General features: G+C 41.0%; 3 protein-coding genes across 3 annotated transcripts; all 3 read left to right on the plus strand.

The window, feature by feature from the left end:
* The first annotated feature begins 370 nt into the window (after window positions 1–370).
* LOC115798537 (protein FAM117A-like) lies at window positions 371–10449 on the plus strand. Its single transcript, XM_030755411.1, has 8 exons — window positions 371–1049; window positions 1834–1979; window positions 3912–4007; window positions 4361–4477; window positions 5155–5283; window positions 5470–5656; window positions 7414–7573; window positions 8284–10449. Exons 1-8 carry the CDS (start codon window positions 926–928, stop codon window positions 8552–8554), a joined length of 1230 nt encoding a protein of 409 aa, XP_030611271.1. The 5' UTR covers window positions 371–925; the 3' UTR covers window positions 8555–10449.
* Window positions 10450–12562: 2113 nt separating this feature from the next.
* Window positions 12563–15255, plus strand: LOC115798555 (cytochrome c oxidase subunit NDUFA4-like). Its single transcript, XM_030755438.1, has 4 exons — window positions 12563–12945; window positions 14548–14636; window positions 14745–14805; window positions 14985–15255. The coding sequence occupies exons 1-4, from the start codon at window positions 12895–12897 to the stop codon at window positions 15039–15041; spliced, it is 258 nt and encodes an 85-aa protein (XP_030611298.1). The 5' UTR covers window positions 12563–12894; the 3' UTR covers window positions 15042–15255.
* Window positions 15256–16561: 1306 nt separating this feature from the next.
* cenpt (centromere protein T) lies at window positions 16562–24324 on the plus strand. Its single transcript, XM_030755437.1, has 13 exons — window positions 16562–16893; window positions 17051–17171; window positions 17250–17397; window positions 18626–18719; window positions 18882–19018; window positions 19162–19219; window positions 19335–19471; window positions 20664–21737; window positions 22150–22464; window positions 22545–22644; window positions 23007–23180; window positions 23296–23400; window positions 23943–24324. The coding sequence occupies exons 1-13, from the start codon at window positions 16808–16810 to the stop codon at window positions 24070–24072; spliced, it is 2679 nt and encodes an 892-aa protein (XP_030611297.1). The 5' UTR covers window positions 16562–16807; the 3' UTR covers window positions 24073–24324.
* The last annotated feature ends 1603 nt before the right edge of the window (window positions 24325–25927 follow it).

Below are 25927 nucleotides of genomic sequence, written 5' to 3' on the forward strand. Positions count from 1 at the left end.
CACTAATGTTTATAAGAAAGGACAGAAAGGCTCTGGCATGGCCCTTTAATACATGGCCCAAATAGCAGTACAAATTGTAAACTACCTCTGCCGCATTAATGTATGCTGTTCGTGTGATTCCAGTGTCAAGGTTATGGCCACAGTAGTCTTTTTCCTAGTTTAAAAGTGTTGAATTTGATATTTCAAAACGCATTTAACGTCGAAAATCAGGCAATATGAGATATGAACTGAAGCAAATTCTATGGCCCTAGATTTGAAGGATTGATGACACGCTGACCAATGAGATTGGAAACAGAGGCTTCCCAACCAATCAAAAGTGAGATCAGAGCGTGCGGGTCCACCCACCTACATAATTAAATCCACACCAGCGTGGTGCTGGAAGTGTTTGGAGTTTGCGTTGAAACAAGAACGCGAAGGGTTAGCCAACTGTGCTCGCCTTGCATCCTTCACAGCCACCAAAACAACACGCTCTGGCCCGACAAATTGTTATGAAACACACTTTAAAGTTTGCTCGGAAGCCGTGGGAGCTGACGTAAAAGTGACTTTTTGAAACTGGAGCTGCTTCCTCCTTCGACAACGGGGTGAAATATCTCAACATCCTCACAAAGAAACTTTGCTTGCTAGGCTGCTAACTCGCCACACAAGGCAGCAAAAAAAAAAAAAGTATTATCAGCGGCGAAGACGTGAAAAACAAGCTCGTATTAACGTTTTATTTGTCGAGTTTGGTGTTGCTGGTACTCAAAAGTGAGATTTGTAACGGTTTTTTTGAGTAGTCATCATCACCACCAGAGGAGAAAGAGTTGCAGCTGGTAACTTTAGCCAGCCACCACCACCACCAGAGCGCCCCCACATCTCTACCAGGCAGGACAGCCACTGCTAATAACAGTGATTTAAGTTAATTGGACCCAGATTTGAGACTGTAAGGATGTCTGGCCGAAGTGGAGCTGGACACACCAGACATGCTGCTTTGGGTCCGCAGCCGATGAAGGCAACTGTTCCCTATCAGCTGGCCAGCAAACCTCGACCCAGCCGGACAGATGGGAAGCCAGGTATGAGCTCAACACCTTTTCACCATCCATACACGTATGAATTTATGTAGTATCATGATCGACGGATGAGTTAAGCGCTGGGTTACGCATTTCTTCTGCCCTGCGTAAGTTGCACAGCAGCTTTATCTGCTAGTTTCCCAGTAAAGCATTTGCACAGTTTAGATAATAACTTCAAACTTGAGATAGTAAGTTCTCAGTAAAAGGGGCAAATTTGTACCCGCATCCAAGCATAAAATAAACTGCACCTTCTTCATCTGTAGCACAACCTTCAAAATAAGTTGTCTTATGGTTAGAGGGGTGCATTTTAATGTGTTTTTATGTTAACTTGGCTGCCTTTACTGGTATATTTACACACTGTAGCTATTTTTGTATTGACATTTTATATTTTATGTAATTCTCCTTGTCAATTAACTGACATCTAGACTTCAATATCTTTAAATTCAAGCTATTTTCAGTATTTTACGGGCCGAAAGAGCATTTTTGCTCATTTTTAAGGGGCATAAGTGTCGTCATCATCATCATCTCAGTCCTCCTGTAGATAACTGTCATGAAGTTACTTAAACCTTGCTTTAATGGCATTAAAACCTTTAAAAATAGACTTTGTGTATTAAAAGTAACATTACATATGTGGCTTTCTGATATGAAGGTGATGCAATATGTTTAAAATAAGTGCCTGACACTATGTGCTGCAAAAGTCCTGGTGAAAAACAATTGTGCAGATTATTTTTAAATGTTCTGTAAATTAAAAAAAAATTAAATAAAAAGTTCTCTCTGACACGAACAGCTAGAAAGGCCAGGTCCCACCAGCTGAGCCCCGGCATGAGGCGGACCATGTCGCTCGATGCCATCATCGGGCCATACCTGCAGGGACACTGGCCCAAAGAACCAGAGGGCCAGAGCTGCGTGCCTCGCCAGGACAAATCCACCCAGGTCAGCTCCACACTGAAGAATGCTTTCAAGTGTGGGAATTATAAGTATGAATTTGAAAATGAATGGAATGGATTTATCAATGATGCTTCCCTATTTAGAGCTCTTTGTTTTGTTTTATTTTAGGGGAGCAGATGGGGGTTGGGTCACATCAGAAGATTAGCTTGCACTTCTTGCAGAGAAAGAAGTTGCTACAAGGTGGAGGTTAGGGTTGTTGGTTGTGGTGGGGGTGTCCGGTGCTTGCACAGCAATTAGAGTGAGAACTACAGCCACGAGAACAGTCCCTGAAGTCAGCTGACGAGGCCTTTTTGGCTGCACCCATCCTCTGCTCCGTGCAGGCACTCGCCACTGCATTTTGGTTGCCCACATCCTCCCTCCCTCCCTCAGTCTTTGTTTTTCGGTTTCTCCTGCTCTTTAGCTCGTCTGCAAGTGTGACAAGAGTCTGTGGGTGTGGATGGTGCGATGTGGGTGCATGTCAGCCTTTTAAGCATGACAAGCTGATCCTGTACCAAGTGTGAAACGAGTGGTAAATTATGTGAAGTGTTGCTGTAATGTCACTTGTACGTGACCTGTTTCGTGTATTAAGCTGGGCTCAATTTTAAACTATCACATTTAACCCATGTAGTCTAATGTGGGATTTGCTGACCTGTATTGCTGCCAACTTGTGTAGCACGTTGTCTCTGCAGAGGGAGAACCCAAACATGAAAGTGTTCCACATGTTTCTGATGGTGTCTTTAGGTGACAGCAGATGGTACTGCGTGTGGACTTGGGTCGCACCCTACAACCCTCCATCATGCAATGATGCCTGGTGCTTAAAAGCAGAATTCATGGTACTGCGTTTGAGGCCGTTTGCTACACGGAGAGGAGGGTTATGGGTATGCACTCTATGCAGATGTGCTTTTTTGCAGTCCTTCAAAAACAGTCAACAGTTTGCAGCTTGGCAGGGATGATGATGCGCTCTGGCTGAAAAATAGGCTTGGGCAGGAAGGGACAGATGGTGAAGTCTACCAGAAAGAGGAAGAAGTGTGAAGGGAAAAGATAGCCAAGGACCAGAAAAGCCATTTGTGGCTACAGTGGACAGTTGTTACTCTCATTACAAAAAACTGTACTTGCCTGTTATGACTTCACTCTCCTCCACAGCAGGGGCTAAGCTAAGCAGCACCCACAGGAGTAGCCCCCAGGCCAGTTATTCCTCATAGTTCTGACACTGCCCCCTGGTGACAGTACACAGCTACAACATCTAAATGGAGGTCATCAAATCTTTGCGTAGAACAACGCACAACCATGCTGGTTCCTTTAAGGTGCACGCATCAGCCAGCTAGCTACACGTAAAGTCAACACAGATCACAATTGAGCCGCCATGATTTGAGCATTAATGACACGCCTGTGGAGAGGGGGGCGGGGGATAAGTGAATTACCACTCAAGAAGCAGAATCTCTCACCAGTGTGATGCCTGCTTTTACTGGTCTGGGTTGCTGGAATTTATTTCATGCTGTGAATACCAGCATGTGTGAAATATTTTCTCATGTTTTATCATACTTGTGACGTGTCTGAAAATGAATGCCATATGTAATGGACTCTAATTGTATCTAGCTTGCACAGAAGGCAAACAAAACAAGTATTATAAAAATGAGGCTAAAAGTTTTTTTTGTTTGTTTTTTTGTTTGTTTTTTGGTTGCGTGCCCAATCTGCGGATTTTTTTTATTTTTCTATTTTTTTTAAATGTCACTGTTATCCATTTATTAGCGCCTACGCTATTGTTTTAGGTACCTGGAGAAACTCCTCAAACAAGTCTATATAGCTTTGCCATAGGTTTTGCATACACGATCATACGTATGACAGCTTTAGACCAAAATATTGAATAAATGCTCATTAAAGACAAGTGATTGCATTTGAAGAACATCAGTTCTAATGGCTGCTTTCTTTCCTACACAGACCCCAGACTCATGGTCAGACAGATCCCACAGCAGGAGAGGTAGCAGCAGCCACAAGCGATCAGCATCATGGGGCAGCGCTGAGCATCTGAGAGGGGTCTGTTTAGCGTTGGATTGCATAACATATTTGTAGTGCTCAGCTTTGCTAAACTTTATCTTTAAAAAAAAAAAAAAAATTTTAATTACAAAGGGCAAGTTCTTGAAGGATTGAGTTTTATTGATTGTTATTATTGTTGCTGTTATTGAGCAACAGGAGACCAATGAGGTCATATACAATGTTCCCTTTTTTATACTTTTCACCAAAGCCTCACTGCTCCAATATATTTTAATGAATAATGTGCTTAAAAAAAAAAGTCTTGTTTTGTTGATACTAAATGTGACATGAAGGTATAAAGAACCCCCTCTTTGTGTTTGCATGTACAGGCTGATTAACCTGTTTGTTTGTTGCAGATTGCTAAACTAAAACAGCAACTGCATCAGGGCAGCAAACCTACAGTCTCAGGAGGACATGACAAAGACTGCCAGCGGCGCTATCCTCAAGGGGGTCGTAGCCTTGGAACTGCTCAGGTACCTTAGCATCATCGGCACACATGAGAACACCAAATGACTGACTAGATGCTTTAGTACTGCTGTTTTCAGAGGTAATTTTGTTTGTTTTATTTGTTGTTGTTTTTTTTTTTTTTTTTTTTTTTTTTTTTTTTTTTTTTCCCCATCTGTGCAATCTCTTGACAAATGTCACTGATTTGCATTTGTCATGCATTCACAAGAGCACATAGCTAAGCAGGTCTTTGCAGGAAGTGGATGAAATAAAACACTGGGGCAACAGGAAGATCGCTACATTGTGCTTGCTTCTGCTTTTCACATAGTAATGCACAGTTCTGCTTTTCAGCACAGCTGTTGTGGTCCCATACTCCACTGGGCTGTGGTGATGAGACAAACCCATGCAGTTTATAAAGACATCTGTCACTTTGATTATCGGCATCGAGCCTGTTGCATTTTAGTAATATCTGAAGGAAATGACTCTTGAATGCCTGTTTATAGCCGGTGTGCATTGAAAAAGTAAGAATGCTTCAGGATTTGTTTTAAAAGTAACAATGAAAAAAAGCTTAGCCTGATTTTCTTCAGAAAATAAGGAAACTAAAGAAAGCAAAGGGAACTTTTTAAAATAAATTAAAAAAAAAAAAAAGTTGTCTTGTTTGGCTCTAAAGAGTAATGCAATTGTGTTCACTTGTTTGTGTGCTCAGACTCAGCCTATTCCCATCCCCCCTGCTCCCTTGTCTACACTGGTCCCTCCCCTGCGCTGTAGTGTGGAGGGCCTCAACCAGGAGCTGGAAGGCATGTTCATCAGCCAGTCACTACATCAATTACAAAGGGTAATTATCACTTGCAGAGCCCACACATGCTAGGTTACACAGCATGCACATGTGAAAATATTTAGGCATTGTTTCATTTGTGAAGAAAGGTGGGTTTTAATGGTGGTGCACACAGTTTTCTGATGTAAAATTTTACATTGGTTTTTAATTAAACAATGTAAACAGTGCAGTTTCCTGTCTCGACAGCTGCTCGAGGTTCCAGACGGTCACCGGGCTCCGGTGCCTCTGCAGAGCTGCAGCAGCGGATCTCAGAGCGACCCCGCCACCACGCCTCCGTTGTCAGTCTCCACCACCTCCTCACCCTGCTCTTCCCCCAACTACATCTGCACCTCTCAGCCCAGCTCAGTAGATGCTCCTCTAGACCTGCACCAAGGTTAGCTTGTCAGACTTTTATATCAAGATTTAAATGTTTCAAATCTACATTCAAGTCAGTACAAACATGAAAGCTGCCTTTTTTCTTTATTTGGTAGATTCTGCAGAAGGACATGCATTCACTACATTCCACTTTATTAGGTACACCCTGGTAGTACTGGGCTCGACCTACTTTTACCTTTAGAACTGCCTTAATTCTTTGTGGTAAAAGTTGTGCTGGAAGCATTCCTCAGTTTTTGGTCCATATTGAAATGTCATGTTCAGATGATTTCAGCTTTGTGACACACCCTGTGTAATCATGAAGGGATGGATATAGTAAGTAACAATCCTCAGGTAGGCTGTGGCTTTTGAACAATGCTCAGTTGATGCTAAGAAGCCCAAAGTGTGCCAAGAAAATATTCCTCAAGGTATTACGCAACCAGCAGCAGCAGCATGTTAATACAAGGCAGGACAGATCCATTCATGTTTATGCCAAATTCTGTCCCTACTAACCAAATGTTGCAGCAGAAATTGGCTCTTCCAACCAGGCAACGCTTTTCTAATCTTCAGTTGTCCAATTCTGGTGAGCCCGTATGAACTGCAGTTAGTTTTCTGTTCTTACCTGGCAGGAATAGCACCCAGTGTGGTCTTCTGCTGCTGAAACCATCTGCTTCAAGATTCAATATGCTGTGCATTCAGAGATGCTTTTCTGCATACCTTGGTTGTAACCAGTGGTTATTTGAGTTACTGTTGCTTTTCAATGAGCTCAAAGCAGTTTAACCTTTTTTTTTTTTTTTTTTTTTTTTTTCCCCTGACCTTTGGCATCAACATGATAGTTTGCCCCAGAGAATTGCTGCTCACTGGATATTTTATTTTTCTGTTCATTGTAAAGCCTAAAGATGATGATGTGGGGAAAAATCCCAGTAGATCAGCAGTTTTTGAAATGCTCAGACCATCCCGTCTGGTTCCAACAAGCATGCCAGATGCAAAGTTGCTTAAAATAATCTTTGTTCCCCATTCTGGTGCTGAGTTTGAACTTCAGCTGGTCATCTTGTCTAAGTGCATTAAACTGCTGCCTTGTGATTGGCTGACTAGATCATTGTTGAGCTGTTGAACAAGTGTATCTAATAAAGTGGCTGTTAAGTGTGTTTCATGTGTAGTCACAGAATGGCAGCAATGATCTATAACTTCATGGTGGTTTCAGTTACACAGTTCAGCTCAGATGAAAATGTAGCATCTGCAAAATGCAAATGTGGGCTGAAGTGTCATTTTTATTAGCTGTGGAAGTTCTTTTTTTTTGGGTGCTGACTAGATGGACTAAAGTTGTAGTTATCTTAGTTTTTATATCAACCACTTTTCCCCCTCACCTAGAAATTCTTTATATGTTCTTTCTGACATCACAGATTCAGCAATGTATGAATGATCCGGCATCACCTTGAAATCTTTCATGTTGAAATCGAGATTGTAGATTGAATTTATTGAATTTTGGGAAAATGGGTGAAAGTGCAAATCCTATGAATGGCCCAGCTCTCAGCTTCAGCAGTCAGTCTTTGCAAGAAAATCAGGACAGTTTGATTGTTTTGACGATTTGAGAGAAAATGAGAAGCTGATGTTGATGGGGGTCGGATGAATTTAAATCATGTCTAGTTTTTTGTTACATCTCGTAAATGGAGACTTATTAGGAAGCAAACTGTTGTTGCATCCACTCAAGACATAAAATCTAATATTTAGATTTAATATACACTTTTTTTTTTTTTTTCCCCCTCCTCCTGTTTTCAGGCTCAAATGACAGTGGCTTCCTGTCTCCGTTCTCCTCCCAGAATGAGGCTGACCCCTCTCCTCTTCTGAACTCCTCATCTCCAGGGCCCAACAAAAGCTGCTGCTTCCAGAGAGAGCCTCCAGAGGGCTGTGAAAGGGTCAGAGTGTGGGAGGAGATCAGGTAGTTTTTTTGCTTTGTGTCACATGTGGGATTTGCATGCTAGAGGGAGATGGATGAGTCAACTCTGGAGAGAGAAATACCATAATTAGACAAATACTGTATACTCACTGCTGTCAGTTTCCCCTGCCAGGATGTGGATGCCCTCTGGTGGCCAAAATAAATGGTAGAAAAATAAACTAGCAGAGAGCTTTTACCTCAAGTTTAATTTGATTTCCATTAAGTTATTGTATTAGTTTTGGTCGTAGTTGATTCAGCTCTTTACCTTGGCACTTGGTTAGACCGAGTTTGTAGAGTTAACTGTAGATGTAACAACAATCCCACCTCTGAACAGTTTGCTTGTTTAGCTTGGGAGTTTTGTTCTGCCAGCTGACAAGATGATGTTGCAACACTATGTTGTCAGCACTGAAGCATTTTAAGCCCTCATTTTTAACTCAGTCTGGATATTATACTGTGAAATTACTGGTAAATTTTATTGCTTGTTTTTAGTTTTTCTCTTTTTGTGGGGTCCATAGCTTCTAGTTTGAGTCTTGTTCAAGTAAAGCCTCATGAACTTTGACACGTAAGCACAAGGATTTATTGACTCATTTGATTTTTGGAGTCATATGTGACACAGCAGTTAAGAAGTGACTGTCTACGCTGAATGTAACCAAACTCTGTCACTTCAGTGGATACAAGTTTGGCCTCACAGCCCTTCTCCTTTTATTCTGTAGCGCTCCACAAAAGCACAAGACAGCCTTCATCTCCTCTTGCCCAGACCCCAACAAGGTAAACTTCACCCCCTATGGGGGTTCAGCATTTTGCCCCGTCAGCCTCCCTAAGCCCCTGCTCCCCTCCATGGACGTGTTGTTCAGAAGCTTTGGCATGAACCAGGGAACAGGCATTGGCCAGGCAATGTCCTCTAGCAACCGGGCCACTCCTCCAGATCCTCCTGCAGCTACCACAGTGATGGGAGAAAGCTCCGGAGAGGGCCTTGCTTTATAAAATCAGCTGCAGATCGTTTGTTTGGAAATGAACAGAGTGGTCTGGGACAGACATCTAGATGATGCCCCCTTCTTCTTAGCTCATTTTTTTTGCTATACAGATACAAGCAAATAACATTATTGCCCATTTCACACATTGTCAACAGCAGCAAACCATTAACAGCTTTCTGCCAATGAGACATGATAAGTTTTACATTAATGTTTATCAAATTCATTCAGACTTGCCTATGACAGCTTTGGTGCACGCTTGACATTTGTCACACCTGCAAATGACTTTTGAATCTGTATTTCCAGCATCAACTCTGGTTAAAGGTAACCATACTTTTGAAGGCTTAAATCTTGCACAGCTGTTACCAAAAACAGGTCATGTGTATGTGCTGCTGGGAGAGCTGCTTTTGAATCAGGAATAGTGAAAATGCTTACTGGAGGAATAATCTAGTGTTGATACAAACTAGTAACAGGCAAAATGCCGTTCATGTGCTACTTGTTGTTGTTTAGTGAGCCGAGCAACCAACAAAGAATGCATGAGAGCCGTCGTAATCAGGGTTTCACTGTCATGTCGTAAGTGATCCATAAATGTTGGTAAATCTGAACCAGTAAAAGTTGTCACAAATGTAGGAGGGAAAATGCCCGGGACACTCATTCAGATATTAAGCTGACACAGTGAGATTAAATGGAAATGACTGGATGTCTGAAGAGGGCTTAATGTTAAAATGAGTCACACTGCCAAGGAAAATTCTTTCTATGCTGCTTGTTTTGGGTTTCCTGGAATTGTGACATTTCTAAAGTAAAATAATTTGGCTCTGTTATTATTACCCAAAGATATTTACATTTCTCTTGGCCAAAAATGATTGAGACATGGGGCTGTCTTAAAGCAGGACTGCTCACTTATTCTGCTCTAAACTGTCACTTGATAAGTTTGACTGCTTACTTCCTGCACAGAGTTTCCTATTTGATACTGTTCCTCATTTTTAAACTTTGCATCTGTTATCCCCCCCCCCCATCTTTAAGTATTCAAAGATATTTATCTATTCACTTATTTCCTCACACCCATCACTAGTGTACGAAGCACGACAAATCAGTGGGTACTTTTTTATATTTACCTGATTTAAAGGAAAATGATCAAATTTTGATTGTTGTAGAGTAAAGGGAATTTTCTAGATGTAGAATTTTGGGCAGCATCAGTACCTAATGGCTTTAGCACATGCGTTCTTGCTTCTAGAAGCAGTCCATTTTTATTTTATCTTTATGTGCAAAAAAAGTGACCTGTTGTTGTTGATTGACGTTGTAGACGTGCGCTCGGTTGTGTTTAGTTCTGAGGTTTCACAGCCCTAGCTGACTACCTAACCAGTTTTAGTGGGATAGACCTGTGCTCAGTTTCCCTGAAGATGTTCATTTTGTTCTGACAAGCTAACGATCATATAGTTTTTATTTTCTCGCAGACATGTTTGCACAAGTTGAACTACTACTTTTGAGTCGCAATTCTTATTTTTATATTCACTTTTGTACTTCATTGTAAATGTAAGTGTAGTTTTTTTTTTTTTTTTAACATCTTTTTCAAATACCTGCAACATAAGCTACAAGACTCTTATCATTTTTAGTTTTGCTCTGTCATATAACTGAGGCAGATGTTACATGTGATATTGTATTGGGTGGATTCTTATGCACTTCCAGCAGAGGGTTTTACATGGTGGTGGTCAAGTTGTGTTTTTTTTTTTTTTTGTTTTTTTTTTTCTTTCCCATAAGTCAGTCTCTGACTATTCTGTTTGGATGTCAATTTAAAGTTGACTGTTGAGACTAACATCTCCCAGTTTTATTAAATGCTGATGGACTGAAATGTTCTTATTCCAAATAATTGTCAATTTTCCAGTTTTTTTTTTTTTTTTTTTTTCCTCCCTCTTCCCCATTGTGGATACTGGGGATGTGCTGTTATCTCAGGTTCTGTGTTTTGTCCACATAAATACATAATGGTGAAATGTCTTGTGTGTGTTGCATTCATTTTAAATTGTAGCTCTTAATCCTCTGGGTTGAATTCACCCTGTGATACATGGAGTGACTCCGTCAGTGTAAATTCCTGTGCCTGTACTAACTTTCCATTTATCCCACAGTTAAGAAGCTGCTTCCATGCAACACATGGAAGCAGCTTCTTAACTGCTTCCATGTGTTGCATCTTTTTTAAAAAACATATTGGAATACTAATTTAAAATGGGGAGGGGAATGAAAATGCTAGAAACTGATGCTGAAACAGTTGATTTATTTATTTATTTTTTAAATTCCTCAGTCCTTTTTCAAGCAAAGGTTTTAAAGCATTCTGTGAGGACTTGTGACTTTTTTGGATCATATAACATCAGCAGGTCACCATGCACTGGAATCTTCACTGTTTTCTGGTATTTAGGGAAAAAAAAATTGATAACCAGCAGACTGAAATAAGTGTGGTGATTGCAGGCTAAGACTGTGACACTTCTACTCGTCTGTTTCTGCAATTCAGCAGTTTATAGCTGTAATTTCCTCTCGTCTTAAAGTTCACATTGGTTTCTTCAGTTTTACATTTGGCACACTGCACAGTGTTGCGTAGTTTTTGTTAAAGCAGATTTTTGGTAGTGAAAGCATTTGTTAATTAAAATATCATTTTTGCCCTGATGGTGCATATACACTCACTGGCTTCTTCATTAGGTACATCTTGCTAGTATCTAGTTGGACCCCCTTTTGCCTTCACCTCTGTCCATTTATCATGGCACAGATTCAACAAAGTGCTGGAAACATTCCTCGGATTTTGGTCCATATTGACATGATGGTGTCACACCGTTGCTGCAGATTTGTTGGCTTATCGCATCCATGATGTGACTCTCCTGTTCTACCCCATCCCAAATGTGCACCCATATTGAGATCTGGTGAGACTGATGGCCATTTGAGTACAGTGAACTCATTGTCATGTTTAAGTAACCAGTTTGAGATGATCTGACATTTGACATGGTGGGTTATCCATCACAAGATGAGTACACTGGTCATAAAGCAATGGACATACATCAACAGCGATACTCAGGATGTGGCATTTTAATGATGCTTAGTCAATATTAAAGGGTCCAAAGAGTGCCCCCCCCCCCCCCCCCCCCCCCCCCAAATTACACCACCCCCAGCAACCATAACTTTTGAGACAAGACAGGATGTTTATGCCAAATGCAGACCCTGCCATCTGAATCAAGACTCATCGAAGCAATCTGCCATTTTTGGTGAGCCTGCGTGACTTTTAGCCTCAGTTTCCTGTTAGCTGACACGAGTGGTACCCGGTGTGGTTTTCTGCCACTGTAGCCCATCTGTTTTTAGAGATGCTCTTCTGCATACCTTGATTGTAACGTGTAGTTGCTTGAGTTACTGTTGACTTCCTATCAGCTAAAAGGAGTCTGGCCATTCTTCTCTGACATCTGGAAGACATTTTCACCCGGAGAGCTGCTCAGTGGATATTTTCTTTTTCAGACCATTCTCTGTAAACCCAAGAGATGGCAGTGCAGGAAAATCCCAGTCACTTAAATCATTTTTCTTCCCCATTCTGTTGCTCAGTTTGAACCTCAGCAGGTCTTGTTAACCATGTCTACATGCCTAAATGCACCGAGTTTCTGCCATGTGATTGACTGATTACATATTTGGTTAATGAACAGGTATACCTAATAAAGTGGCTGGTAAGTCTACTTGATGACAAAGTATCTTTTAATCATATCCTAGGCACTGTGCAGTTGTGAATAATGAAGAATTGATGCAAGCAGCAGATATTTGTGCAGCCGTCACAGAACTGAAAATGAAACCATTCTTGGCAGTTGGGGACTTTTTTTTTAATTAAGGATGTTTGGTGTAATTGTAAATCTAACTTGAACCAGATAAGCTCATAAAACGAAAACGCCCACAAATCCCATCGCAACTTGACAAACAACTTTGAGGATTCTTTAAGCATGATGTGGTGAGACCTCCCTCAGTCATTTCCTATTTGTATTTGATTATTGCGCGAGTCGTTTGGAATCTGAACGGTCTGACTTCTACTGTAACTGTTTAAAATAAATACAATGGCGACAAAGGGTTTAAAATTCACTTGTGCAGCCCAAAATGAAGACATCGGCGGACTAATAGGCGTCTAGGGATGCTCGAGTTCATATGAGATACGGCCCAGGTGGATTCACGCTGCTGTTTCGTTGCATTGTGGGATTGGTCGACAGCAGCTTGTGGAGGTGGTGTGCAGTTCAGTGTACGTTTGGGCCTGTAGGAAACAGCAGGAGATCTTCTGCTGAGGCGCGCCTTTTTGCCCGCAGATATTCACTTTAACGGAGCCTGTCAGCGGCAGGATTGTCCACCATGTCTTCACTGTTGGGGATCGTCGTTAAGCAGGTCAAGAGCCACCCAGCTGTAAGTCTCAGCCACTTCTTTATAATGATGATTATTACTAGCCTATAATGACATTGAAACGTGCCTCTCTGAAGCGCCGTGAGGACGCGGTGCGGCTGTACGTGCGCTCCCGTTTTTCCTCTCCTTAATTATCCGATGTGGGATCAGCTATTAATGCTCTGGAAAGCCTTTATTTATTTATATCGTTTATTCACACACAGCCACCCTGAAGTAAGTACACGTTTGGAAAATGGTTTGTTTTTTTTAAAGGGGCAAAAATCTTTTCATGTAGAGCTTTGAGTGCGAAAATGTCAAATTCCTCGACAGACGCACAGATTTCGGGAAAATAAAAACAGATGGCTAAAAACAACTTTGCCTCATTATAGCCACATTTTTTTATTTATTTTTTTTATTACTTATAGTCCCGTAATACTGTGAAAGCTTACAGATCCCCTCCCGGCACCCTCTTTATGTCAAGATTTGTTTTTTGCGCTCTGATGTCCGCAGAATCCGGCAACTGCATCACCTGCTCGGATTAGGCGTGATACATTGAAGAGCCAATATTGTTACCGACATATTATAATAATTATAATGTAAAGGTTCAAATCTAGAGGGGTGGGGCTGCGTATTTCACTTTAGTGGGCGTCTGCAGCCATGTAAGTGGTTGGTGGCGGCACGTATAGCGGTTGAGTAGTTTCCATATTAGCCTGAGTGAAGGCCAAAGAAATGCATGTGAGAGCTCATTTCTCCAAGGACGACAGGGTGAAATGCTTTATCCATATTAATAGACCGCTGGTTGGAAATGCTTTGTTCCCTCCTGCTCGGTCACTGAACAGCCTGTCAGGTCCCTGCTGGTGGAAACAATTCATTGTTTAAATAGGGATAACAATACCAGTATGGAAATGATGCGCGTTCTATAGCACGGAATCACGTGACAGACTGTTACAATAAAAAGTAATACTGCCTCAGCAAGTCTCTTTGGGTAAAAATGCCCATTTATTCCCAATGAACAAGGTGGAAAAAAGTCACCCTGGTTGTATTAATAGCTAAAAGACACATGCAACTGTGGACAGGGTCAAAGTGCAGTAATATGAGCAGGGACAGCAAATCTTTGCCCTTAATAAGACACATGTTTTGGTAACACACAATAGGAATTAAGTGAGTCCTACACGTGTTTGGGAAGCATGAAACAATCAAAAAGCAGAATAAGATCTAAAATCATCTTTTTAATCATTAAAACTTTGGTCTTTAGATCAAACATAGAAACACACTCAGTAAGGCTGTTCATGGCAGCAGCTGAATAACTGGCACCACACAGGAAATGCTGCCAGATCTGGTGCTGTAGAGGAAAGCAGAATCCATCTTGTTTGTTGCCATCCTTTATATCTGCAGTTTTAGTTTCTGCCATCTGGTAACCAAGACTTCTGGCTGGTAAGACTTCCACAAACCAAAAGCAAGCTTATTCATTCCCGTGTAGCTTCTGCCATCTTCATCCTAAACTCAAGGTGGAAAATGTGCCTACTTTTTTTTTTTTTCCTTCAAATCTGCATATAATTTCCTTTTTTTTGCCCCACTGGAAGACAAATAGTGATTTATTCAATGACTGATGTTCTTTGTTCAAAGTTGATCCCGCTCTTCATCTTTATAAGTGGAGGGGCAACCATGAGTGTGCTGGCCTTGACCAGGGCGGCTCTGAAAAACCCAGACGTGTCGTAAGTATCCAAGACTATTTAAATAGATAGAAAAGAAGGCATTTTTAGTTTCCTTGGTTTCTCAGGGATGTGTTTTTTTTAACTCAGAAGTTTTTCTCTTGTCTTCAGATGGGATCACAAGAACAACCCAGAACCCTGGAACAAACTGGAGCCCAATGAGCAGTACAAAGTACGAGCCTTCTGCACGTTTTTTCTTAATCCTTTATGTCAGGTTAAAGTGTTGCCATGTTTCTGCAAAGGACAGGCCATATCTTTCCTGTTATCTTGCCTCAAAGTCCATATCTCTGCAGTCATATGATAATGCATATTTATTTCTGTGTGTGTGTGTGTGTGTGTGTGTGTGTTCAGCTTTTTGCAGTAAACATGGATTACTCCAAGTTGAAGAAGGACAGGCCAGACTTCTAAGCCACCTGTGTCTGTGCCATTGCCATCCATTTGAGGAGCCTTTGCACTGCTTTGTTTGTTTGTTTTTTGCCAAATACAAACAAGCCTATGACAGCAAATGAAGGTTTATTTCCAGTGTGTAGGGAAAGCAATTATTTACTAATAAATGACTATGAATGAAACAGGCAATCACCTGTTTTACTGATTGTTGAATATAATTATCAGTTTGCTGTGCCATAAATTATTAAACTATTTAAATCTTTCACGTCTGCCTTTGCATGTTTCATCTCAATCCGTGCAGCAGAAATGTACTCATTTGGTGATATGCAAAGAAACTATATTAGATTTTGAGACTATAAGAACAAGTGCCTCTTGATGTTTGCTTATAACGTATATAGCTTTATTTGATGCACATCTCTCTCAGAAACACACTGGTTATTGCTTGCCAGCTACTTCCTCCTTTAAAGTAACCAACTTGCACGTTTCTAGACAACTTCTAAATGATAAAACTGCTACATGGCCAGGGCATTTCTGTGTGGAGTTTGCATGTTCTCTCCAGGTACTCTGGCTTCCTCCCACAGTCCAAAGACATGCAGTTAGTGGGGTTAGGTTAATTGGTGATTCTAAATTGCCCATAGGTGTGAGTGGTTGTTTCTGTGTCAGACTGGTGACCTGTCCAGGTTGTACCCTGCCTCTCGCCCTATGGTAGCTGAATTGGATAAGTGGAAGAAAACAGATGGAAATATGCAGTAGTAGATTCCTCAAAAGTGATGGTTCTGCAGTTGTTGAATAGTACAACAAACCCACAGGAACATGTTTCAGTTTTCTCTAATAGTTAAGAAACTACAGTGAGTGGTCAAAGCTAGCAAATCCGTAATCTGAGGGTGAAGCTAGACTTGGCTCTATTGGAAAAAAAAAAAAAGCCTTTCTAAACACAACACTTACACAAATCTGAGTCAGAGGGTCATTTCTGGTCATGCCTTAAGGTCATTGTGGAAAGCAGCTGTGGCATGGCCTTGATTTAATTACAATATTGTTTTCCATGTCAGGGACATCACCACTTGGGAGACAGCCCCCCATCGGCTGGTTATGGCTTTGGTTTTTGTGTTTACACATAAAATATTGCAGGTATCAGAACACAATTTTTATTTATTACTACTTTTGTTAGTTTCAAGTTATTTCGGTGATTCTTCAACAGAAAGGTACCAACAATTTTGTCCACATCTGTATAACAGACAACTTAGCAAAGAACCAATTTTAACTTTAAGTCCGATTAAAAAAATCACATAATTTGTTCCCATTTCATTAGTTGAATCCACAAAATATGCCAGTGATAACAGTTTAAAAACGAAATGGTATTTTTGCACCAACAAGGTGATTCCCATATATATATATATATATATATATATATATATATATATATATATATATATATATATATATATATATATATATATAATTTTCTTTTTTTTTTCAGTGTTGGAAGCAAACTGTGTTGTAGGTGGCGTTATCGCGACGTTTCAAGACAAACCTCTGTTCTCGCGAGGTTTCACTTAAAAATAACGCGGGACCGTTTGAGAAGCGAATCCGTTGAAACAGACAACAGAAGGCATGTAGCAGAGGATGAGTAATATTTTTTTGTTGGAAGCTGAAATAAACGACACTGACCTCAGTTTATCACCCCTTGTTTGGACTCATCGTTGTTGGGAAAACCATTCGGCTGACACTTTTGACGTTTAACTATTCGCAAACGTCTGTTAGCTACGCTCAGCTAATCAGCTGACTCAATGGATCCCACGGAGGACTTGTCTGCTCGGGTCCTGCTGAAACATATTCTCACCACCGAGCCACCAAGGACGCCTGTCACAAGCAGGTACTGGGAAAGAGCCACCAAAGTCATGTTCATTGGTGCTTTGAACCATAGATGACTAACGTATAGAAAAGACGTTGTCTTCATAACCTTCTGTTACTCATTAGTGTCAGTGACTTTGTATCCAGTATTCAGTAATCATATAATGGCTTGTCTCCAGTGATTCCCAGGAACCGAGTAGCAGCGGGGCCCGGAGCAGTAGTAGACTCAGCAAGAAAGATGCTGGTGCCCAGACTCCTCAGGAGATCCTGAGGCGCAGCATGAGACAGAAGCTTCATGAGGTAAGGAGGAAGGTGGGCAGGGTATTTTCTCTTCATAAGCATGATTTGACTCTTAAACTTGAACTCCTTTTTTTCTAGAGTATAACCAGAAAATATCTCCTGGCCACTAAAAGGAGGACTACCTCACTTGTGCTTAAAAAGATAAACATGCCTGCCACATCTTCTTCAGTACTGATAAATGATGGAGACACTCCTAGACACGTACTCATGAACGTCTTGCGGACAGGTACGTGAGCTAGCCTCTCTGTTTGTTTGTTTTAGCTGTTTTTTTCTCCTTTGGCTTATATGTAGGGCTGCAACGATTCATCGATTAACTCGATTAAATCGATTCTAAAAATTTATCGACACAAATTTACTGTGTCGATGCTTCGTTTAAACTCTGCAGCACTCAGCTGTCTCGGTGTAAGCGGCGCTCCTCACTAGCATTAGCAGCATTAGTGCTGACGTTTTTTTTGTGGGTTTATTGGGGGCTGGCAAACCAACATAGAACTGCATTACCGCCACCTACTGGACTGGAGTGTGAATCACTCACGTATACACAAGCACACATTCTAAAAAGCTCTCCGTCGCTGCGATGGATTTCATTTAACACAGAGTGGATCATCACTAGAGTTGCCACCTGTCTCGTAAAATACAGAACACGGCATGTTACGGGACTCCGTGGAATACGGCTCCGTAACATGCGGGGTTCCGTACTTTACGGGACGGGTGGCAACTGTTGCTGACATGCATTTCCACGCCTCCACTGCTCTCTGTGTGTCTGTGTGTGTTGTGCTCGCTGAGAATTTCAGCTGCTATTTTTGTCTTTACTTCAGCTGTAGCTACCAGAACTGGTTTGCTAGCGAGCGCGGGCCATTAGCACTAGCGATGGTTCGGTACCGGAAGGCCCGCCCCCCAGGACCGAGGGACTCCTTCAAAATATTTTTTATACTTTAATCCCTTATTAGTGACTAAATATAGACCTGCAGTAGAAACGTATTTTCGAGAATGCTTGTGAATACAAAGCATTACAACATTACTCACACATGCGCCATGGCTAGTTTTTCAAAACACTCATAGCAGGCAGCGGTTTTAACTGCGCAAGCGCAAAGAGGCGAAGCTGTGACGGTGAGCTCAAGTAGTGAAAAAGGAAACGTTTTTCCAGCGTCCAAAACAGCAGCTTATTCTTTTAGTAACCACCATTAAATCTGTGAAACAGCTGGAGGTCCTTCATCAAGCACCTGATCAGCAAGTGTTAAGGTGAAGAAAAGAGAACTTTGTAGCTGCTCCATTCACCGCTGTTTGTTCATATGGCGAGAAACTGCATTACGGAAGTTAAAATATGCAGATAAACTGTTAATAAAAAAAAGTATTTCTTATCCGATTACTCGATTAATCGCTGGAATAATCGATAGAATACTCGATTACTAAAATAATCGTTTTATGCAGCCCTACTTATATGTTTTGTTTTTCAGAGCCGGTGAAATCCCCTGTGGTTCATGCGAAAGGGACCTCTGAAGAGCCAGAGCCGCCTTCGGCCAACTCCACCATCTCCAGAGCACGTCCTAGGTGAGCTGTGTGTTGCAGGATGATCCTAGCATTTTGGAAGTACTTAGAGCAGTGTTTCCCTTAGCTGCACTAATCTTGGGGAAATAAACCTTTTTTGCATGTTTGTTGATAGTGGGCTGAATTATGTTACATTTTTAACAACTGTGTTTTCTTGACTTTCAGTATGGAGCTGTCAGGGCTGGACCTGCCTGATGTAACGATTGGCCATGCAGCCAGCACTGCAAAGGGACTGAGCCGAAAGAGACCGCGCAGGAGTCTTAACGTAACAGCTTTTGAAAAACGACTTAAAGCTGGAGATGGTAAGATTGAAATTAGTATTGAAGAGCTTCACTGAATGAAAATGAGGTTTTATAAGTGTGTTATTGTAGAGCATTCATTTTTCAATATAATTTTTGCAGCTATATGAACACTTACCATCTATGTTGGATACTTGTGCTTCCAGATACTGGTGAGGAAACTGAGGAGTCAGTAGATGACAATTCATCACTATCTGTGTTGAGGTAAATGCTGCAAAAAAATGCAAAATATTGATTTGTGATGAGGCATCAAACCCACAATCAGATTTACACTTTGTGAACAGTGAATACCATCTTGCTTGTCCAATCTGTTTTTCAGCTCCACTTCCTTGACTTTAAAGACACCCTTCGTTGATGCAAAGACTGAGAAAAGAGGCCTGCAGAGAAGAGTTTCTAATCGTCGAAAAATCTCAGATGAAGAATTTGGTGCTGCTGTAGATAAACGGCAGATGAGAGGTGAATACTTGCAATCAAATACTCATTACAATCTTCTAATTTTCCCTAAGATTTTGTTCTGAGGTGTAGCAGCCATACAACCTTATGCTGCAAAACATGGAAAGTCTACTGGAAATATATCATATAATTGTACACATTTTTGTTACTGATTAAGTACCAAATAGTTTGATTACCAGGCTATATCACCTTGAGAATTATCGGTGTAGTCTGACGTGCTATGGAGTCACTTTAAAGGTCGTCGTTTTCTTTTGGCTGCTCTCTTTAGGGGTTGCCACAGCAGATGATCTGCCTCCATCTCACTCTATCCCTATCATCCTCTTCTGTCACACCAACCCTCCGCATGTCCTCCTTCACTACATCCATTAATCTTCGCTGTGGTCTTCCCCTTTTTTTCTTGCCTGGTAGCTCCATCTTCAACATCTTTTGTCCAATATACCCGCTGTCCCTCCTCTGCACATGTCCAAACCATCTCAGCCTTTCCTCTGTTAACTTTGTCTCCAAACAGCTCAAACTGGACTGTCTCTCTGATGTACTCACCCAATGTTTCTCTCCCAATGGAAATCTTAACATCTTCAGCTCTGCCTCCTGTCTTTTTGTCAGTGTCGCTGTCTCCAAACCATACATCATAGCACCCCAACACTTGTCTCCACCTACACCACCTGCCTGCGCTCTCTTCTTCACCTCTCTTGCGCACTGTAAGGTGCATTTCGTAAATCAACGCAAGTAAAAACGATTCAGTAAATACAGCTATCACTAGAATGTGAAGAAACAGCTGCTATGACTTTGTGTCAAAAAGTGTGGTGCTGAAAAGGAGGCTAACTGAAGTTGAAGTAGATTGGGTAGTACGTTTCTGTAATACTACTTTGTACCACAAGATGGTGTAACGGGGCTGTGTAACCTTTATTTAACCAGGCAGCATACATCCAACAACGATTCAGCCCGCCCACAGGGAATGTGCTGCTGGTGAAAATTGTAAATTCTCCAGAGGGTCATTGCAAAAACTACCCGTGTGTGGAAATTTAACACTCCAGCCTAGCTAAATGAGAACACAAGTGCAACGAACCAAATGTATATAGGAAGCAGCTGTATATATGTATAGCAAATAGAGAAGTGTACATATAGGGAAAGAACTGTAGGCTGTATGCAGCTGTTCTTTATTTCCCCCTCATTTTTCTTTCTCTCTGTCACCTAGGTGTGAGCAGCTTTGCACCAGCGCAGCAGGACTTCAGTGAGTCTGCTGAGTCTGAGGGCATCACTTTGGGCCTAAGCAAACTTAGCGAACCAGATATCACAGCTGATATTGTGAACTGCAACACTGCTCTCTACGCCCAGCCTGAGGCCATGACCTCCAACTTTTCCACTGTTGCGACTCAGGACAAACCTACAGTCATGGCATCTCAACTGCAGAGGGAGATGGAGCTGAAGAAGCAGAGCAAGCTGGAAACTGACCAACTGATGGATGTATTTCCAAGTGAAGATGAATCTGAAAAGAAGGAAGGGAGGAGAACAGTTTATGGTCAACCTGAAGATGTTGCAATGGTGGCAAAATCTGCGGGAGAGGAAGATGTAGTTGAATCTCAGACTAGTGTAAGTGACGCAGCTCAATTTGAAGAAGGTGAGAACCGAGTAGAAGCTCAAAGTGAAGAGGAACATGTCCCTGATTCTCAACCCGAAGACGGTATTGAAGCAGGGTCACAGGCAGAGGAAGAGGAGGCTGCAGCAGACTCTAAAACTGAAGAAGAGGAGGTGGAAGTTGTAGTTGACTCTCACAGTGATGGAGGTGCAGCTGATTCCCAGTCTGAAAAGGGTGATGAAGCAGGTTCTCAATCTGAAGAGGATGAGAATCTGGCTCAGTCTCAGACTGAAGAAGAAGAGGAGGAGGGTGCAGGAGAATCTCATACTGGTTTTCAGTCTGAAGAGGATGATGAAACAAGTTCTCAGTCTGAGGAAGAAGAGGTTGCACCAGACTTTCAAACTGAAGAAGAGGAGGAGGAAGGTACAGCTGGATATCAAACTGATGAAGCTGCAGCAGCCCTACCTGAAGAGGATGTTGAAGTTAGTCCTCAGTCTGAGACAAATGAGGACGTGGCCATGTCTCAGGATGAAGACGATTGTGAGCTCATCAACAGTGAAAAGGGAGAGGAGGCATCAGAACAGCTGCAACATGATTTGGAACACGTCAGCCGAAGGGCTCATCTCTCTGAGGGTGGTCTCATCATGCCTGTTAATGAGGCAGCAGAAGATTTCACTAATGCCACAGTGGCAGGTAAAAAAAAAACAAACAAACAAAAAAAACTATAATTTATTTAGAATTTAAAATTCTGAGCAAAGGTTCCTGGAACTCAAGATGAAATCTGCTTGTTTTGTCCAACCAGCAGAACCCAAAACCTGATTAATTTTAGAGCAAATCCTCTGAGAACATGAAAGCAGTGAATATTTGGCATTTGCATCTGGGTAAACATTATCAAATAATACTGCCAATGATTTTGTTTATAAACATGGGTAATACATACATTGTGCTTACTTTGTGATTATTTACCGTAAGTAGTAAATGGAGGGATAGGCTAAATAAGGCAGGAAAAAAAAGGTTAATATCATCATTGCATGTTATCATTACTGAGATCTGGAATTTCACAGTGGTCTTGTTGATAATAAATACTGTTTGTGTTGTTTTGTAGGATGTTTTGATGCCAAGTCCGAAGCACAGGGCACTCTTGATCTGCACAGCAGCTTTGAAATCGGGAGCCTTGAGAGTGGTCAGGCTCATGCTAGAGACCCTGACTTGGTCGAATCTTCAACAGAAGGACAGGCAGGTGCCTCTGGGACAGAGAATAAGCCTGATGCTGACAAGGAGAACTCATTTCCTCCTCCAGAGGGAACATATGACATCGAAGAGGGTGGGAGTGAAGCTTTCTCTGAAGAAGCTCCAGATCAGGATGCTGTCGAACCAGAAGAAGAATCAGAGGATGAAGGAGATGATGAAGAGAATGAAGGTTAGTTTCTCTTTAACATGTGCTTTTAATTTATTTAGATGTTCAGAACAACTAAAACGGCTGTTTTCTGATGCCTTCAGAATTCCCCTGCAAGACTCCATTTTTCGTCAGAGAGAAAATGAACTTGAATCGCCCTGATCCATTGTCATCACCTTCTGTTTTAAAAAATGTTCAGGCCAGGTAAGGTGCACTTCCTACTATGCTTAAAAAAATTTTGTATGTTCCACACTTTGGGTTTCTTTGGGGAGGATATGTATATCTGAGTGGCCCTGAAATCTTTTAACCAGTGCTTGGTGGTTAAATGCAGTTATAAGCACAGGTTTTTGAGTATTTTAGTGTGTCTTCACCACAGTCAAAACTGAGATAAACAGTGGAGTGAAGGAACTTTTCCCTCAGGGGAAAAGTTCTGGGTATTTTGGATAGAAAAAAGTTGCTATTTTGGCACTGGTACATCTGATCTCTTAACATAAACCTGTTTCATTATGTAGATTTTTTTTTCAGCAATGTTTGTAAGTGACCGTCTCTCTTGATATTTCTACCAGTACCAGTGGTACAAAAGAATCTTTACCAGCAGCTAAACCTAAGCAGAGGCGAGTGAGGAAGACGAGCATGTCCAAGAAGGAAACAGCCCTTCCTAAGAGCTACCTCATGGGCGTCTTCAAGCACTTTGCCAAAACAAAAGTCTCTGCAGATGTTTACCCTGTCCTGAATGAAATGCAAGTAACTCACTGTGTTTCACCATAGATCGCTTGCAGTGTCTCTTTGTCGCTGTGACAACTGCATGCTGACTGCATGTTAACATATGACTGAGATATGTTGTCATTTTAACAGAATGGATAAGTTCTTTGACCGGCTAGCTGAGGATTTGGAGACATATGCTCTCCACGCAAAGAGAAAAACCATAGAGATCGAGGACGTTGAGCTTCTACTGAAAAGGTATCAGGGCACTGTTTGCTCTCTCACACAGTTTTAGGCCAGAATCTGAGACTTTTTACAATCAGGCATCTTTAATGCCATAAAAACCTTCTAGATTTTTTCCCTTAAACAATCTTAGATACCACTTCAAAAAGACACCTCTTATTTGGTCCTAAACTGCCTTTTCTTGTGTCCCTGAAATAACATGAATGCTCAGATTCTGACAGTTACTGTGGGCCTTTTTTTTTTTTTTTTTTATAAATGTCTACTTTTATTTTATCTTGTATAAGCTCCAACCTTCCATTTAGTGAACTCCATAATCCATAAAACTGCATTAAGAAGCCTCTTTGGAGAGGTTGAAGAGGCTGAATATAACATTACTATATAACATTGTGGAGCAAACATGTAAACATTTATTTAAATACATATATATTTAAATTCTGACCTCTAGATGGCAATGTTGAGCTCTGTTTAGTTTGGAGGATAAATCTGAATGTAATGAGAGCTTTTCACATTAATTTTATAACGTGCAACTTAACCAGTATGTGTTTTTAAATTTGCAGGCAGGGTTATGTGAATGACAAGGTGCCAGTGGAAGTGCTTATTGAAAAATATCTTCGCATGGACCAGCGAAGGGTCCTAATCCCCGTCGCAACCAGTGGAAATGTTGTTATCCCTGCAAAGCGCAGGTGAATCTGTCATCTCCTGCAGCTGAACAATGTCTTCATTTAATTGGAACAGAAATGCTTCTGTAAATTAGTAAATTATATATATTTTTTCTCTTATCTGTATTGTACTGTGTGATCGCAATATATCTGTGTGTAATGCATGCATTGGTTTGTGGACAACTGTACTTTTGTCACTGTTAATAAAGTTTTCATGGGTACAAATGTGTGTGCCAACGTTTCTCTGACGGTATAAAACAATGTAGTGCCAAAACTTGTAAACCTAATGAAAGCTGAAATAAAGTTTCATTTATCTGTGCTTCATTCATATCGATGTATGTCATTTGAGTAATTTCTTTCCTTGATAAATTATCCTTTCAGATCATCATGCTGTGCTACATGATGGTTGGAAAGAAAGCAGTGCGCATATTGCACAGAAAGATATATTTTTTTTGTTTTTATGAGAAAACTTGAAAACTGGAAGGACTGTGAGGTAAGTACTCCCTGGTCCAGAGTGCTTAAGCCTTACTAAATGAGGCAGTCAGTGTATTTCAATACAGACAACTGGTCAAAAAGAGGTGATAAGAAACAGCTGCTGTAGTGGTAAACTTCCTCTGCTGCCAATAATCTTTACCATAACAGGTTTAACTTTTATTATATAAATACACAAAGGGGAACTAATAATGCAAGATGCTTCCTAATTCATTTTACATTAAACAGCTGATATCTGGTTATCGCTGCGTGAGGTTACAGGACTTTACTGTGCTCCTTAAAAGATACTCAATTAGCTTTCTGTTTGATGAATACGGTTGTAGTCAAAAGTTTATATCCACTCATCATGGCCATGAATGTTATGGTAACTTTGGGCTTTTAAGAAGAAGTTGGAGGTAGTCCTCTTTTATTCCATCCACTTTGAGCAACGTGCCACTGGCAGCAAAACAGCCCCAAAGCATGATGCTACCACCACCATGCGTGACAGTTGGTACAGTGTTCTTAGGTTTCAAACCATCACTTTTACCAATGGTCATTGTGACCAAATAGCTCAATCTTTGTCTTATCTTTTCTCCAGAGGGCATTTGGCTTGTCCATGCAAATTTTAATTGAGCTTGAAGGTGTTGATTTTGGAGCAGGGGCTTCTTTCTTGGTTGGCACCCTCTCAGTCCACATGATGTAAAACTCGCTTCACTGTGGACAGTGACGCTGATGTTCCAGCAGATTCCAGTTCATGGCAGGCTTGAACCTTAGTGGTTCCTGGGTTGTTCTTGAACATCCTAAACATTTTCGTCTCATCTGCAGGTGACAGTTTGGGTCTTTTTCCAGACCTTGGCAAACTGGTGACACATCTCAATGACTTATACTTATATACAGTTGTTTGAACTGGCTCAAAGAGACCTTTCCAACTTGTGTAAATCTACAGTTCTCCTTTTTACATCTCACTGAGTTCCTTGGACTTTTGAATTGTTCTGAGTATCGGTCAGTCCAATGATTGCTGTCAAATCCTGGTTATGCTGGTAATATCATGAATAACAAGAAGTTATGCCTCAGCCTCATCATGTTAAAAGACATCGTAGAACCTTATTTACACTTATTAAAAGATTTAAGTGAGTGTATTATGTAATTTAGCCTGTATACTTTTGGCCCTGTGTGGATTGGAGAAAATCCAAAATAAATTCAAACTTGTGCACCCAATTCTTGTTTTTAAAGTCATTAAATATGTATGCTGTACAATCATTCCACCCTGGAAAAAGAAAAGTTCAAAGAAAGCCCCAACATTGCCATGACATTCATGTCCATGATGAATGAGGGTGAACTCATCCACAGCTATGAGATTTTATATATATATATATATATATATATATATATATATATATATATATATATAT

This window comes from Archocentrus centrarchus, chromosome 19, assembly GCF_007364275.1.
Source record: "Archocentrus centrarchus isolate MPI-CPG fArcCen1 chromosome 19, fArcCen1, whole genome shotgun sequence".
In the NCBI taxonomy this organism is placed as follows: domain Eukaryota; kingdom Metazoa; phylum Chordata; class Actinopteri; order Cichliformes; family Cichlidae; genus Archocentrus; species Archocentrus centrarchus.

What these genes read in the sequence shown, in the direction of transcription:
- LOC115798537 (XM_030755411.1), top strand. Translation starts at nt 926, where the DNA reads ATGTCTGGCCGAAGTGGAGCTGGACACACCAGACATGCTGCTTTGGGT. An exon ending in CACTACATCAATTACAAAGG is followed by an intron (nt 5,284 to 5,469) that starts GTAATTATCACT and finishes CTGTCTCGACAG; the next exon opens with CTGCTCGAGGTTCCAGACGG. An exon ending in TCCTCTAGACCTGCACCAAG is followed by an intron (nt 5,657 to 7,413) that starts GTTAGCTTGTCA and finishes TCCTGTTTTCAG; the next exon opens with GCTCAAATGACAGTGGCTTC.
- LOC115798555 (XM_030755438.1), top strand. Translation starts at nt 12,895, where the DNA reads ATGTCTTCACTGTTGGGGATCGTCGTTAAGCAGGTCAAGAGCCACCCA. An exon ending in CTGAAAAACCCAGACGTGTC is followed by an intron (nt 14,637 to 14,744) that starts GTAAGTATCCAA and finishes TCTTGTCTTCAG; the next exon opens with ATGGGATCACAAGAACAACC. An exon ending in AGCCCAATGAGCAGTACAAA is followed by an intron (nt 14,806 to 14,984) that starts GTACGAGCCTTC and finishes GTGTGTGTTCAG; the next exon opens with CTTTTTGCAGTAAACATGGA.
- cenpt (XM_030755437.1), top strand. Translation starts at nt 16,808, where the DNA reads ATGGATCCCACGGAGGACTTGTCTGCTCGGGTCCTGCTGAAACATATT. An exon ending in TGAGACAGAAGCTTCATGAG is followed by an intron (nt 17,172 to 17,249) that starts GTAAGGAGGAAG and finishes CTTTTTTTCTAG; the next exon opens with AGTATAACCAGAAAATATCT. An exon ending in TTAAAAAATGTTCAGGCCAG is followed by an intron (nt 22,645 to 23,006) that starts GTAAGGTGCACT and finishes TATTTCTACCAG; the next exon opens with TACCAGTGGTACAAAAGAAT.